This window comes from Acomys minous (genome assembly GCF_964271855.1).
Source record: "Acomys minous genome assembly, chromosome: 14".
Lineage (NCBI taxonomy): Eukaryota > Metazoa > Chordata > Mammalia > Rodentia > Muridae > Acomys > Acomys minous.
Window position 1 is genome coordinate 17,941,439 of NC_140496.1, and position 20,428 is coordinate 17,961,866.

A 20,428-nucleotide genomic window follows, 5' to 3' on the forward strand; every position below is an offset into this window, starting at 1 on the left:
AGCTTTTTCAAAACCATCTGTTTAGTTGTGATTACAAACAGCGATGTAAAGACACAAGTGATTAACCAACACCAAGCTCTCTGCCACCAACAGTTCTAACATAACAAGCCACATTGTGGAAGAGCGTGGCGCCCCTTCCCTCTGCGATATTTCATGGTTTAGCAACTGACAGCCCGCGATTTATTACAGAACCTCATCCAGGAAGAGCTCTAATTATTAATTAGTGTTCTTCGATTACATCCTCTGGTTATTGCTTTTTATTAAAGCTGAAACCCCTGAGAGTTAAGGGGATTAGATGAAAACTGAAGCGGTCAGAGTCTTTCCTTTCCACTTCCCACCAAATCCCTGGCGGCTTCCCAAGACACCGTAATTAACTACCAGGCACATTCCACAGTGGTGTGAGACTCCTCTTAAAGGCCGCTTTCTTTTTTTCCTAGTATTGTCATGTTTGTCTTGCTGTCATTATTTTAAGAGCTATGAACACTGGGAATTGTTCTCAGGTGTGAAAACAGCTTAACCTTGAGATTTGTTTTAATTAGAGTTCTCTCTGCCACTGTTGTAAATTTTGGTGGCTTGTTTGTAAATAAGGAGGAGGAGGAAGAAAAGAAGAAGAAGAGGGAGAAGAAGAAGAGGGAGGAGAAGAAGAAGAAGAAGAAGAAGAAGAAGAAGAAGAAGAAGAAGAAGAAGAAGAAGAAGAAGAAGAAGCAGCAACTGAACATCAAGTCAGGCAAAGTTGCTCAACTCTGGTTTAGGGTGCCAGATTAAGCAAATAAAAACACGATACAGACACAGTCAGATCACCACCCTATCTCCCACCCAGGGCATTTTAGATATCTTATTAAGACCATTTTCAAAGAAAAATGCCAGGGTTTATGAACTGCCTGCAAAGTTGTGAGAGATTTCTTCAGCCATCTCAAACAGGCTTTTTCCTCATCCTCAACCCAGTGGACCTTTTGGTCATCAATTTAAAATGACGACCACCATGTTAACGATCTCACATTCTTTCCCACGAGCCTTTTAATCGAGGGCAGAACACTTTAAACTCCACTTTCCTTCCCCAATCTCCAGGGATAAATATGAGACTTAGAAAAAAAAAAAATCAAAGGATTAAAGTGCTTAAATCCTCAAAGAAGTGAAAGGCTGCGCGGCCTTCAGATTAAAGCAGTGGCTTTCCGCAGTACATCAGCTCCTCACTCACCCGCCTCTGTGTAGCCGGAAATCCTTCCAGCCATGAGCCTACCATTCTTTCTGCCTCATTTCAAACCCCATCCCTAGGAAGAACCAAATGCTCAGTGCTTCTGCAATGTTAATGAGAGAGCAGAGGAAGGGTCTGCTCCTAGGAAAGGACTTGGACTTCCATTTCTTCACTTTTAATGATGGTGGCATGGGTGATGGGGTGGATTACGGCCTGCTATGTTCAAAAATAGGCAAATCGGTGACCTTTAACCTCTGTGGTCCAAGTCCCAGTGGGAATCTGATGGAGAAGGACACTAACCCCCTTAATGATGCACGTGAAGCTGGAATCCACATACCCAGAGGGGGAAAATCACTAAGCAATCCCAAATGTGGACCAATTAAAACACCCCTTCAAAAGTTAACCCGCTATGTGGGCTGCTTTCAAGCTTGAGGAGAGGTTTCCTGTCCTGAATGCTTGCAGAAACAGTCTCAAAACTACGCTCTGTGCCCATGACTCGATGCACTATTTGGTGACAGTTACCTCTTCCTGCTGATGGCTGCATGGGCCGTTCTCACAGAGACACTGTCATGACTTCGCTGAACAACCAAGCCCACATGAACTCTAAGACTGAGCGCCTCCCAAGCACCACTGTTTGAAGAGCTTTTCAGACATGCTTTTATGTTTACACCACTAAATGTATCAGAGAAGAGAGTGTACACATGTTACACAAACAGCAACCAGCTCCCTGGCTAAGTGTGCGCATTCTCTGGTAACCTTTCATGTGCTTTGCTGCACAAGAAAATGGTCAATGCATCCAAATGTGAGACTGACTCTGAAACTGGATATAGTGGCGCATGTGTTTAATCCCAGCACTTGGGAGGCAGAGGCAGGGGGCTCCCGGTGAGTTCAGGCCAGCCTTGTCTACATGGTGAGAGCTCCAATCCAGCTAGGACTACATAGAGGAACCCTGTCACAAAAACAAACAACAAAGAACTTACTCAGATGCCTCAGTAAATAATACAATAAGGAGGAGGAGGAGGAAAGAAGGAAAGAAAAAAAAGAAAGGGAGGAAGAAAAAACATTGTTTGATGGACTCAGGCGAAGTTGTTCAACCTTGGTTTAGGATACCAGGTTAAGTAAATAAAAACAAGATGCAGGCACAGTCAGATCACCACCCTGTATACCTCCCACCCAGGGCATTAACCTATTAACATAAGTTAATAACTTCGGTTACTTGCATGGACTGGACTTGAGAACTAGAGAGAAAGGCTTTCGTGTTTCTGTCTATAATGTTTTTCACAAAGCATGTGAGTTACAGTGCTAAAAAACAAAAAAGAAAAAAGAAAAGAGAAATGCTATATAATGTGCACATGTATGAAGACAGCATGTAATTCCTTTAAAAACTTAAGTAAAGCAGTGGAGGCTGGAGAGATGGCTCAGTGGTTAAGAGCACTGGCTGCTCTTCCTGAGGACCTGGGTTCAAATCCCAGCACCCACATGGCGGCTCCCAACCACATCTAACTCCAGTTCTCGGGCATCCAACACCCTCCTGCGACCTCCACAGGCACCAGGCCTTCACTTGGCATTCTGACATGCATGGAGGAGAACACCCACTCACTCACACACACAAAATACATTTTTAAAAAAATAAAATGGTGTTTTCTAAGATGGCCTAGCTTATTAAAGGAAGCCAGGACCTCTGCACTCAAGAGGTGTGGGCAAGGAAGATTAATGGTTCAAGGGCAGTCTCAGTACAAAGTTAATTCAGGGTAGTCAGGACTACTTGTCTCGAGTAGAAACAAAGCGAGACCTTTTGAATCCTCCCAAATTTAATGTGTGTTTGTTTGTGTGTGTGTATGTATATGTATATATAAGTGTATATATGTATATATTTATACATACATATATATATATATATATGATTGATAGGTAGATACATAGATACACACACACACACACACACACGTTAAACAGACCAACGTGTAACTAAAGCACTATGGGTAGGGAGACCTAGGATTCTGCAGTGAGATCATCTGTTACTCAAGGGGACAGTGAGCTCTGTTTGTGGCTGCCTTGCAGGGCTCAGGGGAGGTTTTAAGGCTGAGTCCTACTCGAAGTGTACAGACTGCCAGACTTCAGCTGAGAGGTAGAATAGAACAAAAGCAAACCCGTTCTGTCTAACTGTCCACAGCTGAACACAGATGAAGTCTCAGCAGCTCTGACAAGAAAAGGGAGGTTGAAAAAAATTAAAATAAAACGTGCCTGAGACACCAGCTGGCTCTCTAACACATGAGCGTTCTGAAACATACCACCCTGAGCTCCAAAAAGTATCCAAGTATGAAGTTCTAGGTTCCAGGGAGTCTGGCAGGGCAGCCCTCCAAGGGCCAAGCGCACACACACACACACACACACACACACACACACACACACACACACACACACACACACATCTGGAGGCCTGCTCCGCCTCAATCACCAAAGAGCTCCTCATAAATACCTATTGCCAGGAAGTAAAGTAGCTGGCAGGCAGCATGGACAAGCATGGTGAGAGAGGGAAAAACGCCATGATAAGAACCAATGGAAACTCAGCACAGAAAAGGAATCCAGCAGATTACAACTAAACAAATCACAATCAAAACGCAAGCCCCCAAACTAAAAGGAGTAGACCTTCTGATCATCACAAGGATTTATCTGGTATGTATTCAGCAGCCATGGGGCTTATGTCCCTTTCAATAGCTAAGCACAAACCAGACAGACAAAGATAACCAACCCAAGGGCTGGGAGGTAAATCAACAATTAATATACTCTTTGGTCTTTCAAAGGACAGGAGTTCGGTTCCTAGCACCTGTGTCAGGCGGCTTACAGTGCCTGTGACTCCAGTCCCAGGGCCTCTAACGCCCTCCTCTGGCCTCCAAGGGCACTCACACATTAACAGGGTGTAGTCAGAAGTCTGGAATTTTGGTTTCTTTCTAAAAAACACACAGAAATAGTGTAAGAATGTGCTTTCGCTTTCATCCCAGGTGTCGTCGGGACATGGGGCTGCGTTGGACTGTCGCTGACTATGATTTGCCTTGTGCGCTAGCAGAAGTGTGATTTTGCCAACTGCAGATAATTTTCCGTGACTGTGTGATGTTTGGAATCCTGGGAACTTTTCAGAGGTTACATAAATGTGAGGGATGCCAGAGGCGGGGTCATGGATTGTTGGTCACTTAGGGAAGTTGCTAGTAGCTGTGGTCAAAGAAGAAACAAAAGGAAAGAAATCGGAATTTTTCTAAATTTTGAATTAGAAAATTTTTAGTTTCTAATAGAAATTAGATTCAGGGATTTACCTAGTGCCTCTCGCCCTTCTCTCCTTGTTTCTTGCCTATCTAGGGTTAGGGGGTGAAGCCAGAGCTAAAGGCTATCAAAACAAAACAAAACAAACTTGAAGTTGGAAAAGCGGCATGTTAAGAGGGAGATGGGAAATCTGAGGAGAAGATGGGACAGGTGGAGGGGGGATGGGACAGCTGGAGGGGGATGGGACAGCTGGAGGGGGAGATGGGACAGCTGGAGGGGGAGATGGGACAGCTGGAGGGGGAGATGGGACAGGTGGAGGGGGGATGGGACAGCTGGAGGGGGATGGGACAGCTGGAGGGGGAGATGGGACAGCTGGAGGGGGAGATGGGACAGGTGGAGGGGGAGATGGGACAGCTGGAGGGGGAGATGGGACAGCTGGAGGGGGAGATGGGACAGGTGGAGGGGGAGATGGGACAGCTGGAGGGGGAGATGGGACAGCTGGAGGGGGAGATGGGACAGCTGGAGGGGGAGATGGGACAGCTGGAGGGGGAGATGGGACAGCTGGAGGGGGAGATGGGACAGCTGGAGGGGGAGATGGGACAGCTGGAGGGGGAGATGGGACAGCTGGAGGGGGAGATGGGACAGCTGGAGGGGGAGATGGGACAGCTGGAGGGGGAGATGGGACAGCTGGAGGGGGAGATGGGACAGCTGGAGGGGGAGATGGGACAGCTGGAGGGGGAGATGGGACAGCTGGAGGGGGAGATGGGACAGGTGGAGGGGGAGATGGGACAGCTGGAGGGGGGATGGGACAGGTGGAGGGGGAGATGGGACAGCTGGAGGGGGAGATGGGACAGCTGGAGGGGGAGATGGGACAGGTGGAGGGGGAGATGGGACAGCTGGAGGGGGAGATGGGACAGGTGGAGGGGGAGATGGGACAGGTGGAGGGGGAGATGGGACAGCTGGAGGGGGAGATGGGACAGCTGGAGGGGGAGATGGGACAGGTGGAGGGGGAGATGGGACAGGTGGAGGGGGAGATGGGACAGCTGGAGGGGGGATGGGACAGGTGGAGGGGGAGATGGGACAGGTGGAGGGGGAGATGGGACAGCTGGAGGGGGAGATGGGACAGCTGGAGGGGGAGATGGGACAGGTGGAGGGGGAGATGGGACAGCTGGAGGGGGAGATGGGACAGGTGGAGGGGGAGATGGGACAGGTGGAGGGGGAGATGGGACAGCTGGAGGGGGAGATGGGACAGCTGGAGGGGGAGATGGGACAGCTGGAGGGGGAGATGGGACAGGTGGAGGGGGAGATGGGACAGCTGGAGGGGGGATGGGACAGGTGGAGGGGGAGATGGGACAGCTGGAGGGGGAGATGGGACAGCTGGAGGGGGAGATGGGACAGCTGGAGGGGGAGATGGGACAGCTGGAGGGGGAGATGGGACAGCTGGAGGGGGAGATGGGACAGCTGGAGGGGGAGATGGGACAGCTGGAGGGGGAGATGGGACAGCTGGAGGGGGAGATGGGACAGGTGGAGGGGGAGATGGGACAGCTGGAGGGGGAGATGGGACAGCTGGAGGGGGAGATGGGAAAGGTGGAGGGGGAGATGGGACAGCTGGAGGGGGGATGGGACAGCTGGAGGGGGAGATGGGACAGCTGGAGGGGGAGATGGGACAGGTGGAGGGGGAGATGGGACAGCTGGAGGGGGGATGGGACAGGTGGAGGGGGAGATGGGACAGCTGGAGGGGGAGATGGGACAGCTGGAGGGGGAGATGGGACAGCTGGAGGGGGAGATGGGACAGGTGGAGGGGGAGATGGGACAGCTGGAGGGGGAGATGGGACAGCTGGAGGGGGAGATGGGACAGCTGGAGGGGGAGATGGGACAGCTGGAGGGGGAGATGGGACAGCTGGAGGGGGAGATGGGACAGGTGGAGGGGGAGATGGGACAGGTGGAGGGGGAGATGGGACAGCTGGAGGGGGAGATGGGACAGCTGGAGGGGGAGATGGGACAGCTGGAGGGGGAGATGGGACAGCTGGAGGGGGAGATGGGACAGGTGGAGGGGGAGATGGGACAGCTGGAGGGGGAGATGGGACAGGTGGAGGGGGAGATGGGACAGGTGGAGGGGGGATGGGACAGCTGGAGGGGGAGATGGGACAGCTGGAGGGGGAGATGGGACAGCTGGAGGGGGAGATGGGACAGCTGGAGGGGGAGATGGGACAGGTGGAGGGGGAGATGGGACAGGTGGAGGGGGAGATGGGACAGCTGGAGGGGGGATGGGACAGGTGGAGGGGGAGATGGGACAGGTGGAGGGGGAGATGGGACAGCTGGAGGGGGAGATGGGACAGCTGGAGGGGGAGATGGGACAGGGTGAAGAGATAGGAAAAAGAAAAACCCACAAGGTAGCAAAGACTGTTACACCAGGGCCGCGTGTTCATTTGGTTGGACAACTCTCCGTATGTAGCCCTTGCTCCCCAGGAGCTTTTGATTCCACCCCACTCTCCCAAGCGCTGGCCTCACAGGTATGTACCCCAACACCTAGCCTGAGGACTCCTGTTTTTAAAGATACAGAGAGCTATAGAACCATGAGTATAGAACAAGGATTCTTAAACATTTCCAGTCATAAACCCTTTTCACACCACCATATGCATATGGGTACATAAAATAAAACACACACTACACTGATCATCAATCATAAAGAAGTGTATTTTAAGATAACTCCTTGGCATACATGTAATTTTATCGTATATTAAAGACAAAAGCAGATTTGCATGATAGTTAGATGGGCTTGCTTGTTTTATTTCCATGGAGAGAAAGCTTGGTCGATGTTTGACATGCAGGAACGAACCTCTGCAGTATTGTTCAAGGTTGATGGATAGTCTCATTTTATAGTTGTCAGTGCTTTGCATAAATATGTAGTTCAGAGTAGATTTAGGGCCATTCCAGAACTTGTTGGAAAGTCTGTCTACATCTCAAGCTAAAATTTAGTTATTAAAGCACAGAGGGCCCCTACTCCAGTGGGTGACCCCATGCCATGCACTTACAGGCAGCACCAGCTGGACCTAAAGGCTATCAAAACAAAACAAAACAAACTTGAAGTTGGAAAAGCGGCATGTTAAGAGGGAGATGGGAAATCTGAGGAGAAGATGGGACAGCTGGAGGGGGAGATGGGACAGGTGGAGGGGGAGATGGGACAGCTGGAGGGGGAGATGGGACAGCTGGAGGGGGAGATGGGACAGGTGGAGGGGGAGATGGGACAGGTGGAGGGGGAGATGGGACAGGTGGAGGGGGAGATGGGACAGCTGGAGGGGGAGATGGGACAGCTGGAGGGGGAGATGGGACAGCTGGAGGGGGAGATGGGACAGCTGGAGGGGGAGATGGGACAGGTGGAGGGGGAGATGGGACAGCTGGAGGGGGAGATGGGACAGCTGGAGGGGGAGATGGGACAGCTGGAGGGGGAGATGGGACAGCTGGAGGGGGAGATGGGACAGCTGGAGGGGGAGATGGGACAGCTGGAGGGGGAGATGGGACAGCTGGAGGGGGAGATGGGACAGCTGGAGGGGGAGATGGGACAGCTGGAGGGGGAGATGGGACAGCTGGAGGGGGAGATGGGACAGCTGGAGGGGGAGATGGGACAGCTGGAGGGGGAGATGGGACAGCTGGAGGGGGAGATGGGACAGCTGGAGGGGGAGATGGGACAGCTGGAGGGGGAGATGGGACAGGTGGAGGGGGAGATGGGACAGGTGGAGGGGGAGATGGGACAGGTGGAGGGGGAGATGGGACAGCTGGAGGGGGAGATGGGACAGGTGGAGGGGGAGATGGGACAGGTGGAGGGGGAGATGGGACAGGTGGAGGGGGAGATGGGACAGCTGGAGGGGGAGATGGGACAGGTGGAGGGGGAGATGGGACAGGTGGAGGGGGAGATGGGACAGCTGGAGGGGGGATGGGACAGGTGGAGGGGGAGATGGGACAGCTGGAGGGGGAGATGGGACAGCTGGAGGGGGAGATGGGACAGGTGGAGGGGGAGATGGGACAGCTGGAGGGGGAGATGGGACAGCTGGAGGGGGAGATGGGACAGCTGGAGGGGGAGATGGGACAGCTGGAGGGGGAGATGGGACAGCTGGAGGGGGAGATGGGACAGCTGGAGGGGGAGATGGGACAGCTGGAGGGGGAGATGGGACAGCTGGAGGGGGAGATGGGACAGCTGGAGGGGGAGATGGGACAGCTGGAGGGGGAGATGGGACAGCTGGAGGGGGAGATGGGACAGCTGGAGGGGGAGATGGGACAGGTGGAGGGGGAGATGGGACAGCTGGAGGGGGAGATGGGACAGCTGGAGGGGGAGATGGGACAGCTGGAGGGGGAGATGGGACAGCTGGAGGGGGAGATGGGACAGGTGGAGGGGGAGATGGGACAGGTGGAGGGGGAGATGGGACAGCTGGAGGGGGAGATGGGACAGCTGGAGGGGGAGATGGGACAGCTGGAGGGGGAGATGGGACAGCTGGAGGGGGAGACAGGACAGCTGGAGGGGGATGGGGGAGATATGATCATATTTCATTGTATACATGAATGAAATTCTCAAAACTAAAGAAAAAATTCAATGATAAAAATAAAAAGATGATGCTTAAGAGATGTGTGCATGACAGGGAAATGGCCCAGCACACATGTCATAACATCCTAGAAAGGACAGAGATAGAAGTGGCATTTGAAAATTAATAGCTGGGGGAAAAAAAGAAAATGAATAGCTGAGTTTCCCAAATCAGCACAAGGCATCACCCCAAGGATAGGACACTGGTAACAGAATTGTGAAAAATATACGTGATAAGTAAAATAAGAAAGGGACCAAAAACAGGAGCTCCAATAACCTTCAGGAGTCCCAAGGAGGGTCTGCCTAGTTACACCACAGTACAACTGAAAACCAAGGACAATACAGTTAGCATACTTAAAGCAGTCCTAAAGTTGTATTGCAGGAAGAAGAAGAAAAGAAGAAGAAGAAGAAGAAGAAGAAGAAGAAGAAGAAGAGGAGGAGGAGGAGGAGGAGGAGGAGGAGGAGGAGGAGGAAGAGGAGGAGGAGGAGGAGGAGGAAGAAGAGGAGGAAGAGGGAGGAGGAGGAGACAGAAGAGGAAGAAGAAGAAAAGGAGAAGAAAAAAGAAGTGGCTCCAGGGGGAAAGACTAAGATTCAAGAAGGACAAACAGCATGGAGGATGTTAAGTGTTAGAGTAGATCTAGACCGGAAGAGGAGGAGCCTTGTCTAGGAGCATCGGTTGCTCCTCTGGAGGACCTGGGTCTACGGCAACATTGAGTGTAAAAACGTCTCATGATGATTTCAAAGCTTAAAGTTACAATTCATGAAGCATAGCCATCCATTTGCAGACACTCCCTTTACAACAGTACCAAGCCATGAAGAGTCCTGGAGACAGTGTAGGCGCTGTAGGAACTGAGCAGCCGACCACCCAGTGCAATGGACCAAATTCTCCCACTCTTCTACACCATTATGTAAACATTTAAAAAATTTTTAATCTATCCTCAAATCTACTAAAACTAATATGAGTTAACAAAGCTTTAATCACCAAGTTGATAACCAGCAATGAAAAATTACAAACTGAACATCTTAAATCATAAGGGCCAGTGAGATGGCTTAATGGGTAAAGGAGCTTGCCAGCAAGTCTGATGACCTGAGTTCGATTCCCAGGACTCACAAGGTGGAAGAAGACAGCTGACTTTTCACATACACACACACACACACACACACACACACACACACACACACACACACACGAGGGTGGGGTGATGGTGGTAGGGGTGTAAATAAATGAATGAAAATGCAACCAAAAGTTAACATCAATATAATAAATACAGAGTTAATAAAACATGCAGCAAAGTTACATTTTTTTTAACCTCCAAAACATTAAGAGGTCCTGCATAAAAGAAGATACACTTTGTTGGAGGCTTTGGTATTTATTGGCAAGATGTTAGCTCTTCCAGACCTATTTGAGACAGTTGGGAGTGGGGGCTGCTTCTCCCTGGGTGGCAGTACCATTTTCAAATGGTGTGGTCCTTAAACTCATGTTTGTAACCAGCCTTGCTGTTCATTTTCCTGTAAATACGTGAAGGCACTGGGGCTTGGGCAACTGGATTTCCTGATAACCAGCCACTGGGCTCTCTCTTGCTGCCTGGCCTGCCTTGAGCAAAGGAGCTGTGAGTGTAACCGCCAGCCACACTGCCCTATCTCAAGCCTCATCTCCAGCCATCTAGAGTACACCATGCGTGCCTTGAGATAACTAGAGAAATGACTAGTGTACGGCCCTGGCTCCTGAGGGCCCAGACCCAGGTAGGCCTGATTGAAACCCCTCCTACAGGGCAGGAACTGGAAGCAGGAACCATAGAGGCATGCTGCTTACTGGCTTGGCCTGTATGACTACTAGGGATGGAACTGCCCACAGTGGGCTGGGGCCCTGCTACATCAATTAGCAACTAAGAAATTGCCCAACAGACCCCTTCCCGGATAAAGGTTTGTGACAAATTGACAGCCAAGGCTATGATCAACATACTGAGAGGAAATGTTAATTTATCTCAATGAAACAGTGTATTAATATCCTGGGTATGTACAGTATCCACAATGCTCTAGATTCTTTCCTGGTGCTTTGGCAAATAGCATGAGCAAAAGCAACCAGTGGGCATGGGGAAGTGGGCGGGCAAGGAGGGGGGGGCAGGGGGGGCGGGGGTGGGCATGGGGGCAGCATTTCAGTTTATAGTTGCAGTCCATCACCGAGAGAAGAAACAGAAGCAGAATTCACATAGGAGCACGGCCTGCTGGCTCACTGGCAGGCTCGTGCCTACCTAGCTTTCTACAGCCCACAACCACCTGTCCAGGGAATGGCACCGCCCACAGTGGGCTGAGCTAGTCCACACCTTGAATAATCAAGATGATTCCCCCACAGACACACCCACAAGCTAAACACGAGCTGCCTTTCCCAGGCAATTCCAGGCTGTGCCAAGTTGGCAGTTAAAACTAAAACTCTAGAAATCAGTTTTTTAAAAGTCATCTGCATTTTAAAAGACATGATACACATTAGAACAGTTGTCAATATTGAACAGTCACGAACTAACAATCAGGGAAACACAAATATCGCGATCACCATTATTTTCCCACCAGAAAGACAAGAGTTTTAAAGAATGGCCGTTTCAAGCATTCATCAGTACAGTCTGAACAAGTGGAAACGATGAAGATTACTATGCTCACTCTTAGGAATGTCAGAAAACAAAAAAGGCAACCTTAAAAATACTTGGATGATTACCTTTGCAGGCCCATGAGTGGGCGATCCTGTGCCATAAAGCTAGATGAATGGTCCGACTGTGCTGGTTACCACAGCACAGGAAGAGCCATGCCGACTGTGGAAATCACAAGGTGTGGGTGAGTGAGCTAAGCATGGACTCCTGCTCCCACACCAAGCAAAGTGTGATTCCTGACAGGAACAAAGACTACTTACTGCCTTCAGTGCTTTCCACGAAGAAACGTGTGTGAACTAGGGATTCCAAAATGAAAAACAAAACAAAACAAAAACAAACAAACAAACAAAAAAACCAACTCCAACAAAGATAGGAATCAAGAAACACAAGCACACATGGAGCCCAGGGCCCTGAGGGTAGCACAGGTCCAGTCCCCAGCCACAACCACGAGGCACTTTCTGAACCCGAACTGTGTACATGGAGAGGCGGTTAATTGTTGCGGTCTTGCTATAGGGTCGCACAAATAAAGCACAGGAGCATTTTCCTTTTTCTTTTTCTTTTTCTTTTCTTTTCTTTCTTTTTTTTTTTTTTTTTTTTTTTTTTTTTTTTTTTTTTTTTTTTTTTTTTTTTTTAGGGTCACTTTGACGTAGGCAGGGCAGGGGGAATTGGGGGAGGGAGGAGGTGGGCAGAAGCAACTGAAGGAGGGCCAAGGGACCTGCCATCCATTTCCCTAGGAGGAAAGACTGAAAGTGATTTACCCAAGGCTGAAGTTAATAATGAGGTAACCTCCGTTCCTGTGCTTCTAGGTGGGGATCCCAAGAACAGACATCCAGGATCCTGTAACTTTAACGGGATGAACAGTAGGGGCCGTCTCATCAGTCCCCATAATCCCACTCTTTCACCCCGACACCACTGAAACCTTTGTACAGGCAGAATCCCACGTTAATTCCACATCCCGTTTCCTGCTAAGACTGAGTTTCAACTCACACTCTCTGCACTTCTTGAGGTCCACTTTTTCCTGCGTGACCGGCTCCATCTTGTTACCATCTGTTGCCACAGCAACCACCTTGTGGCTCACACTCTAGCAAGAGGAGCTGTGATTGGAGAAGGAGGGCGTCCCTAGCAACGGCCAGGTACTGAAGCAACAGATTTTACTTACAGTGTCCTGGGACATTGGCTTTCCTCCCATCCCCGCACCTTTCTTAGCCTGCCCCTTCCTAGCTCTCCAAAGCTACTTCGCACATGATCTTCCGCGAACGTCTTCTCCGTAATGCAGTAGGGATCCCAATTTTCACATGAATGTTTAACCTGTGACACACTTTGACCTCCCCCAGGGGCCTACGAATGCCCTTCAGTTATATGTTGAAGAAGTTGGAAGCAACTCCTAGGATGCTGAGTGCCCATAGGATCCCGAAAAAGTAACTTCCAGATGGATTAGGCCATCTTCCTTTTCTGAGACAGAAAACAAAGTGGTGTTCTTCCCAGAATTAATTTACATATATTTAAATAAGCCCTTAAATCGCCTCCCGAAGACTTTTAACCAGTCATCTTCCTTTATTCGTTCAGTTAAAAAAAAAATTAATATCTAAGGATCAGTGACTGTTGGTCAGATATTAGTCACCAAGGGAATATTCTAGAGACTGAAAGATTACAACTGCCAAGAAGGTTTCACAGAGAGTTAACTTCTGGTGTACACCAGGTCACAGATGGTGTTGTACACAGTGAGGTCAAATGACAGAGAATGGTGAGACTGACGGATGAACACAGTGGTCAGGGAAGGCTTCTTTGAGAACACAGCACAGGAGCTGGAGCATGGCAAGGTACACATGATGGACAAAGCCAAGGGGAGAGCAGGACACAGCAGAAGCTGGAAATTAAGGGCAGACTTGTATTTGAGTTAGTCTAGAGAGATCCATAAGGCTGTAGCAGAGAGGGCATGGAGGATTGTGATAAGAAATAATGAGATGGCTCTTCGCAGAACTGTCCCCTCCTGCTCACGTACCCAGAGCGCTGCCCTCTGTCATGCCCTATCATGTCACCCTATTTATTTCCTTCACAGACTTTGTTAGGGTCTTTTCCCCCTATGGGCTCTATCAGCACAGACTGTGTTATTTCTATCCCAGCTCTTAAAATTGTAACCGGTCCAAGGCGAACACTGAATAAATACTTGTTGGCTGCCCGAAGTTCCACATCACAGTACCAGGGATCAGGGCTGACTGTGGAAGAGAATAAGGCAGAAACGCCTCTGCCTTCGGGGACTTCGAATGCCCGTGAAAGAAACGAATTACAAACTATACCAGAAAATAAACTGTGTGCAGAATCGGACGGTTTAGAGCCTGAGTGCTGCGCAAAGTCACTCTACACCCTCCTGAAAGTTTCTTTCTTCTTTCTACTACATCTCAATTCGAGGTCCCAAAGGTAGAATACCTACTGTTTACCGAGTGCCGATAAACAGCCATCAAGAGAGACGTCATCAACTCTGCCTGTGTAGCCTGTGGTCTAGGGATAGTACGGCCACCACAGCTGACGCTGGTGGCCCTTGAGCTCCTGTGGCCACTGACTTCTTGACATGTGTCTGGTCCTAAATAGAAGATGGACTAGCTGTAAATTTTCAGTCATAAAGACTTTGAGCAAAAGAATGAAAAAATACCTTCTTTGCTAATTTGAAAATATTGATTTCATATTGAAATGACAATATTTTAGATATACTGTCTTGGATATACTGTTGCTAAAACTAATTTTAACTTTATTTTCTACTGCTTAATATGTTTTTTTAACATTAAAATACATATGTGGCTGGCCTTAACGTGCATTCAACAGTGCATGTCTACTAAGAGCTTCCTGCCAGCTGAATACACAAAGGAATTCTTGATACGATGTTAAAGCAGTCATTTGGGGCTTGGCACATGGAATAGCAAATCTCAAATACTGGAAGTAGACCAATATTTTACAAAGAAAACAAGGCAGACATCTGTCACAAGCTTACTGCACATACTGAGCCTGTGCAGAGTCAGAAGGGGGACATTAGGGAAGACTTCCTTAGACAAGTTGAGACCTGACATCCATGAAACCCCCAGGCAAAAGAATGGGGCTTTGAGGAGACCCCTGGGTGAATTTAAACCGTGGTGCTTGGAGGACTTTAAACTGTTGCAGGCCGCATGGTGGGCTTGGCTCTAAAGCACACCCTCAGCAAACTCTGAAGGGCAAGAGATGAGCCCATGAGTCGGGCCCCCAGCAGAGCAAAGGCCGACCTGCAAGGCTGGAAACAACCTCCACTGTATGGCACAAGGCATGGGCCACTCCCGAGACTGTGTCAGGTCTGTTTAAGTCCTTCCTAGGAGGGGACCTTAGTAGAACAGTAGACAGTCCTCCAGCCATGGAGGACTGAATGAAGCAGCTTCGATGTGTCCCTCCCAAACCCACAACAATGCTGGGCTTGCATGCGTGGTTTGGCTATGGCAGCTGTCCCCTCCCGAGTGGCATTAGGTTCCCTTATAAAGGGGCTCTGAAAGGAAATTCTCCTTCTGCCTTCTGCTAGGAAAGCATGCAGTGCTCTTCACCTCCAAATAGTATCTCTTGGTAGCAGAGACCTGGCTCTGCCTGTACGATGTTCCAGAACCTTGATCGTGGGGAGAAAAAAATAACCACAAACCAATTGTGTGTACAGTTACAAAGTCTCTATGGTTTCCTAGTCCTGGGGGTCTGATCCCTGAAGGACTCTCAGAAACAAATCAAAACAACAACAACAACAAAAAACCCACCACATCACTTAACCACAGAAGCAATTTTATTGTTCCTCTCCTCCCTCCCACGCTCCTATTTGAGAGGGGCTAGAAAACCAATTTTCTAATTTTCCAACTGTGGGCACGGATGACACACAAGCACACATGTGCATGTGCGCACACACACACACACACACACACACACACACACAGAGAGAGAGAGAGAGAGAGAGAGAGAGAGAGAGAGAAGGAACTTTTCCTTCTGTGGTGGCTATTTCGTGGTTGTCAACTTGACTGTATCTGAAATTAACTAAAACCCAAGCTGCTGGGATTTTTTTCTTGGTTGAATCATTTGAAGTGGGAAGAGCCACCTTAATTTCTGGTCTTTGGAGGTGGGAAGACCCACGGGCCACACCTGGTAACAGCCCACATAGAGGGCATGGAAGAAGGAAGCTTGCTCTCCCTCTCACTGGCGAGGCCATTCCTCCACTGGTGCCTGAACCTATTTCTTCAGGATTCCAGTGTATACAGAAGATCAGATGAGACATCCAGCTTCATGGACTAAACAAATACTGTGGACTTCCCATCAGTCGACAGTCATTACCACACTTGCTGGACCACAGCCTGTAAGCCACTCTAATTAATCCCCTTTACACACACACACACACACACACACACACACACACACACACACACACACACACACCCTATCAGCTCTGTTCCTCTATAGAACCCTGAGTAATAATATACTTTCCTTTCTCCGCTGCACATTTTCTGTCTTCAACAGGCTTAAAGTCAGAGAGAAGTCACATATTCTTTGCTTATTTTTGTTTGGTTTGGTTTTGATTCTTTTAAGAGAGGGGAGTCTCATGTAGCCCAGGCTGGTCTTGAACTCACTACATAGCAGAGGATGACCTTGAACTCATGATTCTTCCACCTCTACTTCTCACTGAAATTATAGGCATGCGCCCCCATTCCTGGCTTACAATGTTCAGCTAAATGGTATTGAAATTGTGTTTTGACACCTAAGAGGGTACAGAGATGTCTTGGCATCTGTCTGTGTTTATCCACAGGAAGAGAAATAATTTGACTCAAAGAAACTTCAAAGAGAGACTGAAAGCAAAGATAAGTTGCTCTATGAATACAACCCAGACACCATATTAGTTTGACTTAAAGGTTACATAAGAAATACGAGATGGGCTTTAAATATGGGTGGAACATCATCATCTAGAAGAATCCTGAGTTGAGGTGCCTGTTCTTCCTCCAGCGAGGAGATGAGTTATGTAAAGTTGCAAGACACCTCAGCCTCAGACCTTAGACAACCTGTCCCCAGAGGGCTTTCTGGGTCTTCTGAGAGAAGCAGACAGTGACACTCAGTGGCTCCTGCTCCCTCGGGCCATTTGCAGCTGATGCATAATGACAGCATCCTGATGTTCATAGCACCAGATAGACTGGCAGGGAGGCAGGGGAAAAATAAACACAAAACCAAAGAGTCACTCAGGTGGAAATAGGCATCTCGCCAAAGGCTGACGATGTTATTAAAAAAGCAGATCAAATTTGTGAATGATTTTTTTTATTCACTTGAGTCTCCCCTAAGTAAGGAATGTAATGGAAAGGGTACAGCCTTTATCCACAGCCAGATGCCTAAGGAACACCATGCGTGGACCAGATGCAGCACAGGAGCCTAGTGCTTTATGATTTCTAAGGAGTTAACGTATAATCGAGCCAGCACTGAGAGAAGTCTACAAGGCTGAGCCCTCTTCAGGCTAGAAAGTCTAAAGTAAGCCAGATGCCAGAGAGGCCTCTTTCCCACAACCTGCCGGAGCACAAAAGGGATCTGGGAGAGAACTTGGGAGGTATACACCAAGAAAACCACAGCAAGCATCTTAGAGATGAATGTGTACAAAGCTCTTGACAACACGGCAGTTACTTGGTACGGGAGCCATGGCTGTTCTTACTATCAGAGACGATGTAGAGTCTGCCATCTGTTACTGCTCAGAACCTGCTGCTAAAGCTCTCTGTGCTGTGGTCCCCAGTTCTATAAAAGTGAGGCAGCTACCACCAGAGGATTGCTAAAGGATATGGGAGGTTTGCAAAGTTGGGCCAGCTATCTGTACCCCTCTGTATGTTCAGTTTTGTCTTAATACTCTTGGCTACAAAGTAGAGGGACCCATGCAAAGTACCAAATGAATTTTCTGAAGAACTGGACTGAATTGTAGAACGTAGGGCAGCCATGGCCCTGGAAGACCAGTACCGGGATGCAGAAAGTCAAACAACACCTATCCATATCTCTTGGGGCTCAAACATTCCCTGTTTCTCTCTCTCTCTCTCTCTCTCTCTCTCTCTCTCTCTCTCTCTCTCTCTCTCTCTCTCTCTCTCTCCTCTGCTTTTCAACCCATACCGTCAAAGGAGTCATCCTGCCCCCCATGCCCACCCTCTTCTGTGCATCTCTGTCTCAGATCACAGATGTTTGAATAGTATCCTAAACATGCTACCTCTACATCTTGATGCCCAGACTCTGCAAATGATATCTTAGTTAAAAAAAGTAATTGCAGGTATAATTGAACTGTTAAGGGTTTGGAGACAAGATCATTCCAAACTCACCTTTTAGATCTTAAATCCAATACCTCATAAGAGATAAAGCAGGAAGGACACAGGCCCAGAAAGATGAGGAGCCCATGTGAGCAGAGAGGCAGGATCTGTAGTGCAGCCAGGGAATGCCACTGGACACCAGAGGCTGGAAGAGACCAAAGAGCACTGTCGTCTTGGTCCTCCAGAGGGAAGAGCACTTTGGCTGGCACCATGACTTTGAACTTCAAATCCAGAACCATGAAAGAATATATTTCTGCTGCATTACGCCATCGAGTTTGTGATCAGCCATAGAAAAGTACTACAGGGAGCATTGGGGAGATGATTCAGTGGGCAGGCACACTTAATGGAAAAACCTAAGGATCATGTTCAAATCCCCAACATCTATGTTAAAAAAAAAAAGCCAGACATAATCACATAAGCCCGTAACCCAAAGCACTCTTAGAACCAGAGACAGGGGGATTGCCAGAGTTTGCTAACTGCAGGTTCACTGAATGGAAGACTCCATATCAAGGGGACAAAGTGGAGAGTGACAGAACATGTGGCTGCACGGAGACCAGAGAAAGATGTTGGGTGTGCAGGAAGGGGAGAGGTGTGCGAGTGCATGTGCAGGTAGGTGTATACAACAAACGCATGAACACATGTGGAGACCAAAGGTCAGCCTCAGGTCTGGATTCTTTGGTGCTGCCCACTTTATTTTTGGTTTTTGAGACACGGTCTCTAAGTGGCCTGGAACTCACCAACGAGGCTACACTGGATGGACATCGAGTGCAGAGGTCTGTCTACGATATGTGGCATCACAAGCACATATCACAATGTCTTGTTTTTGTTTTTTTTTTTTTTCTCACAAGGGTCCTGAGGAAGGAACAAGCTCAGGTTGTCATGTCTGTGAAGCAAGCTCTTTTGCTGCTAAGCTATTGCTCTGGTCCCTTGTTCAATATTTTAAAGTGACTTCTGTCTGCCTCCAATTTTTTACCTCTAAATATTCATTCAAAATGTACTATATCTCGTTAATTCCCCTGCCACATTTCTACCACAAGCCAGTACCATATGATGCCTTGGCCTGCCACCATCATTCCCAAACTGTGTCCTGGACACCCCCAGGGTGCCACAAAAAATTATATGGGGATAGTTCAAGATTTGGGGGGGCATCATAGTAACATCTGCTGGATACTGCAGAAGCAACTAACTCAAGATTCAGATTATTATATTTCATCTAATAACATCAGATCTGTTCAAAGCTGGGTTCTCAGAAATTGCAGTGATAAAAAACAAGTGCCTCTAAAAATCAATGGGAAACAAGAAATAGGGGAAGGAGAGTCAATAAAAATCTAAGGTATAGAGGCTAATGGGCACCAAATTGTTTGTATAGAAATACTTATCAGGGGCTGGCAAGTAGGCTCAGCAGTTAAGAGCATAGTCTGCTCTTCCAAAGGTCCTGAGTTTGATTCCCAGCAACCACATGGTGGCTCACAACCATCTATAGTGAGATCTGGTGCCTTCTTCTGGTGTGCAGGTGTACCTGTAGGCAGAACATTGTATATGTAGTAAATAAATAAATCTTTAAAAAAAAGAAAGAAAGAAAGAAAGAAATACTTATCAAAGCTGTTAATAAATGCAGTTGATGGGGTTTTTTGTTTGTTTTACTTTCAGACCTCTGACGCTGTGAAACAAACAAACAAACAAAAACGGAAAATACTGCCCACCACTCCATCTTGATTTTGCCATGAGAAAGAGATGGAAGCCACTTCCGTGCTTAAGATGAGCCACATCTAGCACATCGTTAATGCCCTCTACGGAAGAGGATTAGCTGGGCTCTTCTGAATGCAATGACTTCCTAAGATCATTTGCTGCTTCGCAGAGAAAATATGTTTCCTTTGCTTCCTCTTGTGGGACTGCCTAATACATTCCATTCCATTCAAGAAGCATGCGTTAGGCATTTAATGAGTAGCTAGGAATAAAAATACGCAGGACGCGATGGATATACGTTAGAGTCAGTTCTGCCATCTATTAACGTGATGTTCCAAGGCCAGTCACTTCAGCCCTCGCAACTTGGGCGTCTGTGGCTAATAGGTGGTACTTACTACAGTCATTAAGAGATGTTATTTATGAGGCTACTGTATACCAACCCTATTCTATGATGTAATACAGTCTCTTCAACCCTTGTTATTTCCTTATAACTCCCCTTGTTCCCCTAAGAAATCTTTTAGACCTTCTCATCTTCACTGAGCTCTCCAAAATTTAATACCACATGTATATTCCATGCTATTATTTACTAAGTGCATGCTTATACTTGATTGTATATGTGAATGTGTATACACATGTACTTGCTAGCTTTATGTCAGCTAGAGTCATTAGAGAGGGGGGAACCTTGATAGAGAAAATGCCTCCATAAGAAGAGGTTGTAGCCAAGAGCATTTTATTAATTAGCATTTGAAGTGTGATG

The 20,428-nt window shown here is 48.2% G+C and overlaps 1 protein-coding gene across 8 annotated transcripts in view; it reads right to left on the minus strand.

Annotated features, from left to right (window-relative positions):
• Window positions 1-12,735, minus strand: part of HYDIN (HYDIN axonemal central pair apparatus protein) — a 346,689-nt gene extending 333,954 nt beyond the window's left edge. For all 8 annotated transcript variants that reach the window (XM_084757699.1, XM_084757700.1, XM_084757698.1 and 5 more), the window contains exon 1: window positions 12,659-12,735. In XM_084757699.1, coding sequence (XP_084613825.1) covers window positions 12,659-12,707 — 49 coding nt within the window. In that variant the 5' untranslated portion in view covers window positions 12,708-12,735. The remainder of the gene's footprint in view (window positions 1-12,658) is intronic.
• Between the last annotated feature and the right edge of the window lie 7,693 nt (window positions 12,736-20,428).